This window comes from Gavialis gangeticus, unplaced genomic scaffold (assembly GCF_001723915.1).
Source record: "Gavialis gangeticus isolate Ggan-Ray unplaced genomic scaffold, GavGan_comp1, whole genome shotgun sequence".
NCBI classification, from domain to species: domain Eukaryota; kingdom Metazoa; phylum Chordata; order Crocodylia; family Gavialidae; genus Gavialis; species Gavialis gangeticus.
This window is the reverse complement of record NW_017729002.1, coordinates 3,846,716-3,854,689: the sequence shown is the minus strand read 5'-3', so window position 1 is coordinate 3,854,689 and position 7,974 is coordinate 3,846,716. Positions and strand designations below refer to the sequence as shown.

At 44.0% G+C, this 7,974-nt stretch overlaps 1 protein-coding gene across 2 annotated transcripts in view; it reads right to left on the bottom strand.

Moving 5' to 3' along the window:
- TXNDC11 (thioredoxin domain containing 11) overlaps positions 1-7,974 on the bottom strand; it is a 110,894-nt gene that overhangs the window by 75,857 nt on the left and 27,063 nt on the right. For both annotated transcript variants that reach the window (XM_019507442.1, XM_019507443.1), the window contains one exon: positions 6,184-6,277. In XM_019507442.1, coding sequence (XP_019362987.1) covers positions 6,184-6,277 — 94 coding nt within the window. The remainder of the gene's footprint in view (positions 1-6,183; positions 6,278-7,974) is intronic.

The window sequence follows — 7,974 nt, the reverse complement described above, 5'->3', positions numbered from 1 at the left end:
GGCCCCACATTACCTGGGACCTTCTTTTTACCCCCTATGTATTTAAAAAAAGACTTCTTATTGTCCTTAATCTGGGAAGCTAGTCCCAGTTCCATCTCTGCCTTGGCCTTCCTAACTACCCCCCTACATCCCCGAGCAACTGCAGAATAGCCCTCCTTGGTGATGACCCCTTCTTTCCATTGGGTGTAAGCCACCTTTTTAGCAAGGAGACATTCCCGGACGCTTTTGGTGAGCCATGGGGGCTTATGCACCCTTCTGCTCCCTTTGATCCTCGTTGGGACTGCCTTCCTTTGAGCTTGGAGGATCATCTCCTTGAGGAGCAACCACTCTCCTTGGACACCTGTCTCCCCTCCCCTCCGGGACCTCAGCGCTTCCCCAACTTCCGTGTTGCTGACTGACTTGCCAGCTTTATGACGGATGGTGAAGGTGATCAGCTCATGGTCACTGACACCTAGCTTCCCATCAATCACTAGGTCACCAATTAGGTCATCCCCAGTAGCCAGTACCAGATAACTTTCATGTCAGGAGTGTGGCCAAAGGGAATTATGGAGGTTAGTCTCATCATCCTGAACTTGAAATGGCAGATTATTTTGTTAAGAAATTGCAGGTCCAGAATGGGAAATCACCCCACCAACCCATTTTCTTCTTTGGGATGAGGAAATAAGAATGAGAATCTCTATTCCAGAATTTGAGGGCATGTTTAACTCTTGTTTTAATGGTATCTCATGAAAAGGCTTGCTGAAAAAAAAATCGACTTTGTAGATGAGAGAGAAATGTAAGCCGAGGTATTCTATTCATCTTTAACCTTCAGAACCAAATGACGGATGGTAAATAATCTCCTTGATTACTGTACATACTATTTTAAGATTCCCCAAAATAATAAGTACAGTAATCAGGGAATGCGTGTCATAAATCTTATGGTTATTCTCTCAAATCTTGACGTCTGAATCAAATCTGCTATCTAATAAAAGACACAAATGTGAGGCAAGAGAGGAAAAAGCCCTTGCAAGATCATCATCACTGGAATCTCTATTTGTTTCTCAATGGCTCTGAAGTCTTCTGAGACGGCATGTAAAACTGACAGACAGACACTGCCCAGTGGTTTTCAATCTGTGGTACACATACCACCAGTGATACGCAAACAACCTGGCAGTGGTACGCGTTAAAAGATTTATTATAATTACTTTATATGACAAAAATTTGCTGGTGGTATTTAAGGTCGTATAGTTTTAAACTGGTGGCGCACAATCTGTCAGAATTTGGGAACCACTGGCCTAAAGGAAGATTACTGTGCATGCTATCTTCTTGGGGATGGAACATGCAAAACCAGAGAATTAAAGGGCTGCCCTGGAGTCTAATATATATCTGAGGCTTCATCTACTCTGCAATGAAAAAGTTCATTACCCTTAAATACAAGGCGAGTTAAAGTAAACTAGTTGTCCCAGTTGATCACACAGATTAGACCTACAAGATCACAAGGGGCAAACAGCCTCAAAAGAAAGGAGAGAGAATGTTTAGGTATTTACTGTTAAATCTAAAGACCTCTCTTGTATATTTTGATAATAAGTTACAGGGATTTTAGAAATTTCTGTACAAAAGCTATTTGCCAGCTACACGTTCCCTAAAGATATAAAACAGAGCACCTGTGGAGGTAGACTTTGGGCCCAGGGAAGAGGCAGCTAGGGAGGCTTGGGATGGCTGTACTTTTCAGTGTTAGGACCTAGACTATTTAGTTTGTGACATTCCATACTGCCAAGGAAGCAGAGCCAGGCAAAAGGTGTGCACCCAGGAACATGCCCGCTCCAACATTAGAAACAATGACAACACTGTCCAGATCCAGTTGGCTCAAAAGCACGTGGGATCCAAAAGTGAAGTCCAGTTACAACAGACATCCACTCTGGGACTCAACAAGTTCTGTAGCAATTTGGTACCAGAAACACCTCTTGCATAACAATTCATTAGCGTCTTTGGTATTACCCACCTCAGCATCTCCAGGAAAAATGACCCTCCTACCCTAATTACTCAGTACCATTTTTGTTTTGAATACTAAGACAACAGGTACCAAAGTGTTAGAGGTGGTAGGCACTAAGGTTCCAGGAACCAAATCAAAGAGAGACCTAGTCTACAGATTTAGTGGTTCCACTGGGACTATCTTAGTGAATGATGCTAGGGAACCTCAGAAAGTCTTTTCAAGATTTAGTTCCTTAGGAAACAGGTGACCCATGTCTTGACTCATCCTTGGAGACCTTCTTTCTACCCCTGTTCAAGAATTTCATTGCTGAAATGGTGGACAAGAAGTGGAGACACTCAACAAGTACTGAGCAAAGGAACTCGGGGTGAAATCTCCATTCATAGGACACTAGTAGAGAGTGGCCGGCTATAGCTTTAGCTCCACCCTTCATCTCTGTGTCCAGAGAGACTTGCTTTGAACTTTTACAAATGAAACAGCTTTGGGTGGGATTTTTTTTAAGTTTTCCAAGTTCACTCTTCATGGATACAATTCCATGCACTATTGTCAATTGTCATTGAAGGTTTCCATGGAGAATATGAAACCCAGGTATTTAAGCTTTTGCTGTACTGTTATTACCCCAATACTGGGGGCCAGAGGAAGTATGTACACATCCAAAGCGTCTCTAGCAAAAGCTGAAACAATTAATACCTACCAACTAAGCAGCAAGGCTATTAACTTCTCTATCACAAGTCTATGGGGGGGGAGAGAGAAGAGAGGCATAGGGGTCATCAGGGGAACATGGGAGGGCACGTATCACCCCCCACAGATTTCTGCATTCACTGTGGGCATGGGGCTGCAGCCTGGCTGGACTAGCACAGGCAGGAGCTGCCTCCATGGCCCAGTCGGTGGAACCCAAAACACCAAGGTACAGCTGGGCCGCTGGGACCCCTGTGCCAGTCACACTACCAGCAGGGCAAGGAATAATGGGCCAGGGAATGGGGGGCCACGCTGCCTTCACCTCCACTTGGTGCCAGCCACTTGTGGGCCAGACCACAGCTCTACCCCACCACCATCACCACTGCCATTGCCCTCGGGCCACCTGCACTGCCCCTGCCACCCTACCTTCCCTCTGGGTTAGAACCGCAGCCTGAGGGGAGCAGCAGAAACAGCCAGGTCGTGGCAGCAAGGTACAGCCATGGCCCAGTGTGCAAGTGACTGGCGGCAGGAGGTGGTGAGGGCAGCATGGCCCCACCCCAGTCTGTTACTCCTCGTACTGCTTGTGGCACGTCTAGTGTGGGGGTCCTGGCAATGATGGCAACGAGTCTCACTGCCCTGCTCCGCCCTCCCACACTGGGTCCTACCCACTGGGCCATGGAGGGGGCTTCCGCCCATGCTGGTCTGGCCAGACTGCAACCATATGCCCACTGTGGGTGCACAAATCTGGCAGGGCATGTGCCCTCATGTCCCCCTGATTCTTTGCTTATGCCCCCCTCTACCCCCCAACACACCACCTATGCCCCACCATAGACTTACTTGTGGGGAACTGCAGGAGCTGCTCTCCACCATGCTGCCTGGCTGCCATGTGCATGTGTACACACACATATGCATGTGGCACCTTCTGCCTGTGATCACCCTCCTCCCATTCCCCACTAGCCCCAAACAGCCCCTTGCAGGCTGGAACTGCCAGCCTGCGAAGGGAAACCATATTTTTCTTCTTTACAGGAAAAATCCATGCTTGTCTGCAGCAAACTGAAAACCTGAATCCCTGCTCATAATTCACCTCCTTAAGCCACTTCACAGATGCTGAGCACCTATAACTACAATGGACTTCAATGCTTCTTCTAGAATTAATTCCTAAACTAGTATTTCAAACCACAGAGCAATGAGTAGCATAACTAAGGAAGAGTGACCCACAAGCCCAGGGTACTGACTAATGGGGAAGCACTGGAATGAAGGCAGGGGGACTCTGGAAAGGTGACAGGGGCCGGCTCCAGCTACAAGGAGTGGTGGCAGGAATCCGCTTGTCAACCTCACTCTTCTTCCCTCCTGGGAAACACTGTTGCTGTGGGGAAAGCATCCTCATGGCCAACAGCCAGGGTATCAACCCTCTCGCATCCACTTTTTCACTGCCAAATTAAAGACCTTATAGTGTTATTCAACGTAAGATCTGGTGGCAGCTCCTGCATTAACCCCATAGATGTTGATTATACAAACACCTCTTCCTGCAGCACTGGTTATTCCCTCCTGTCCCAGGGCACAAAACTTACTAGATACACCTCTGGGTGAGCCCCTGATGTGTCAGGTAAGACTCTGCCCTCCCCATCACCACCTGCTCCCCTGTGCTAAGAACAATCCCTTCTTTAAATTCCCTGGCTCTGCCCAGTGTGTTAAAATTGCTAGTTATGCCTCCTAGAGCAATACTTGGCTTTTCTCTCCTACGCCTTCTCACCAGTATCATACATACTTCACAGATTAACATTTTAAGATGACAGCTGAAATTTTATACTTCAGTATAAATTTCATAGCATGACAAAGTTCTACTGTATGCGGTTAACAAAAGAATTACTCAACCAGGAAAATAGGACATTTTATCGTCCCTACCATTTTACCACAGATTATCTGCTAGCCTAAAGGAGGAAAATTAACGATATAAAATAAAAAAGACTGGGTCTCAACCACAACACAAATTAAATAATGTATGTGTAAATTGTAAAGCTGAAATAACTCTGAATTATGCCAAACTTTGCCACTAGCTAACTTATCTTAGGCAAATCTCATTACATCTCAGGGCCCTGACCTGTAAAGTGAGGGAAATAATATCTATCTTTCACAAGTGTTGAGGAAGTTAATGGTATATCAGAAAACACATGGGTAAGAGAAGCTATACAAGCATTACTTAGTGTTTCTGTAATACATGGCATGAACTTATTGGGGTTACAGCATTAAAACTAAATTACAATATTTTCACGCTATAAACATCACATATGTTTAAGAAAAAAATTCTGTAATTTTATTGAATGTACTTAGTGTACATTTTCTCAACCAAGTTCTCAAAATTAAAAAAAAGCCTATGGTTCAAATGGAGAGGCCCCCTCAATTGCAAACAAACCACTAATTATGACATCAATACTTCTGTTCCTAGGAAATGCCACTCCACACTTACACAAAGAACCTTGCACACTGGGGCCTTAGGTTTTTTCTCTAACTAGGCAAAAAACAAACCATGCCCTGTGTCTATATGGGCAAACCATATCCATTAGTATGAATATCTACTATTAAAAACGGACAAAACCAATCCAGCATTGTCACACAGTAAGAAAATCCATTTCTCAAAAATGTATTTTTCTCCCTTAACAAAAATAAAAGGATAATGCTTCCTTAATCTCATTTTTCACCCCCTGTCAAACTTCTTTACTTTACAAGTTTGGTGGAAGTTGTAACTCCTTTTTGTTAGATCTATGTAGAAAGAACTTATTTACCATGGTTTTATCATGATCACACAAATGGAAGTACATATTATTTTATTTGGCATCTTTCAATAAGCAAGATCTTGTAGGCCTGTCCTAAACTGAATTTCTGATGGAAGTGGCCAGCAGTCAATATTAGCAAACTATGACAGGACACACCCCAAAACTTCTGGTCTTTCACTACCACAATTATGACTCCACTGAGAAGCACAACTCACAAGCTACTCACACATTTATCTGTTGTGGAATCAGACGTTACAATCTGACAATTTTAGCGCTTAAACTTATGAATTAGCTTAATTTTCTACTTTAAAATTCACCTTTAAATACTATACTTTCTTTTGAGTACTTCTATAACAAAAAGTTACAAGTTACAATGAAGTATAACAAGAGAAATGTTCAATAGTTCCTTCAATAAAGTGGAGAGACTGCAGATCAGACCTTCCAGATTATTTAGCACACAGTATAAAAACAAAGATCAGATATTTAGCTTGTTACTGAATGTGGCCAAAGATACACACAACATATTTTGTGCTACTCTGACCATGATATATAAAAATAGACCTGGTATTTGATTAATTCACTAATGAATCCATGATCTATTCACTGTCTATTGACAAAGGAATCCAAGACTTGGCAGTTTGATCAATAAGAGCCACCCTAAAAGAATAATTCTCAAGTTACAAAATACTCCAGATGAGAACTATAGTCCACCGCTTAAACTATTGTTAAAGATGCCTTAAATTCTTAAGATGAAGCTTTTACCTTTCTTTAATGAATGTAATGCTGATGTGAAGAATGTCAAATAACCAGGAGGCTGAGGTGAAGCATTGAACTCAAAATATCCTAGAACTCCAGGCTGCAAGAATAAGAATTAGAGTTAATAGCTAAGCTATTACAAAGTAATGTACTCATGGGGAACTGCAGTTATTTGCCTATGGTAAAAAAGTAAAGATTAAACCAGTGGTTCTCAACCTTTTCAGACTCAAAACACCTCTGGGGAAAAACAAACAAACAAAAAAAACAGCCCTTAGTTTTCACTTTTTTTGGACAACACAAAAATAGAGCAGTTTTTTTTGTTGCAAAGAACTCAGAAAGACCACATCTATAGATTCTTATTTGAAACTGCTGGGTTTACCTTGTTTGCAAACACAACAGGGCTAACATTGGTGTGACACACTGGTTGAAAATCACTGGATTAAAAACTGAGTTTACTTACTGTTTTAATAGAATAACATTAACCATTTAATGCTGCAAGAACAAACAGATTTTAAGATAGGGAGGAAATGCATTGTGTTATCATCCGGAAAATGTACATAATAAGACCAAGTTATACGGATACAAAAATTAAGCCTCACAGTTGCATATATCCTCCAATAGTGTGTTACTGGTTACATTGTTGTCAGAGCAAGTGTTACTGATTTAAAATTATTGTATGCCTCAAAGTCAACACCACCATTTGGAGGAATACTCTGAAACTGAAATTTAGATTTGAACTGTCACCATCCAAAAGATAAGTGCAATCCTTTTCCAATGTAATATATTTTCTCTCTCTGATGATTTACTATACTGTGTATAATCCATATCTGTACTTGAAATTGTATATTGTTTTTGATCATTAAAACTTCTAAGTTATATCACACTGACAGGCTATCAGTCATGTAAGTTTCTTTCAAGATCTGTTACAGAAATCAGTAGGAGCCTGCACACAAACAAAGAAAGGAACCCCAAGTCCTGTCTCAGGGATGGTTAAAATATAGCCCACAGGCTGAATCCAACCGGCCAGGCAAATTAATCCAGTTTACAGTCAGGCACCCAATTAATTGCATCTGGCCCAGCCTGCAGCTGCCCCTGCTATGTTCCACATGGGGCTGAGCCCAGTCCATTCCCCCCCAGGACTGTGCGCTACACTGCCACATTCACCAGAGGGAGGGCCCTGGCCCCAGCCAGTGAACACAGCTTCCTGGCAGAGCTGCTGCTGCCACCACTGCTGCAGCTGCCTGGGGAACTGCTTAGCTCTACCAGCCTCCAGTGGCTCCTGCTCCTGTCCCTGCTGCAGTGCCCTGGGCTGCAGGTAGAGAAGTGGCAGCAGACAGGGACGAAGCTGCAGCTAGATGGGAGCATAGAGCCCAGATCACAGGCCATGGCCAGTGGGAGCACAGGGCCGCGGCAAGTATGGTGCCAAGGCCAGTGTGAGTGTGGGGCCAGCCTGGCTCCATTATGTGGGGCTCCCCACAGCTCATGTGCAGCTCCCAGAACTCGGCCAAAGCCACGTGCCTCCACAGGAAGTGCTGTGCGATGCAACCAGCGACCTGACACCAATCCCTGCAGCCACACGCAGATCCCAGGACTCAGCAGGGAGCCAGCTGCACATGGCGGCAGGGACAAGGGCCAGGCTGCTGGCTCATAGTTTCATAGTTTCTAGGGTCGGAAGGGACCTGAGCAGATCATCTAGTCCGACCCCCTGCCATGGCAGGAAGAGCACTGGGGTCAAACGACCCCAGTAAGGTGGTCATCCAACCTCCTCTTAAAAACCCCCAGGGTGGGAGCCTGCAC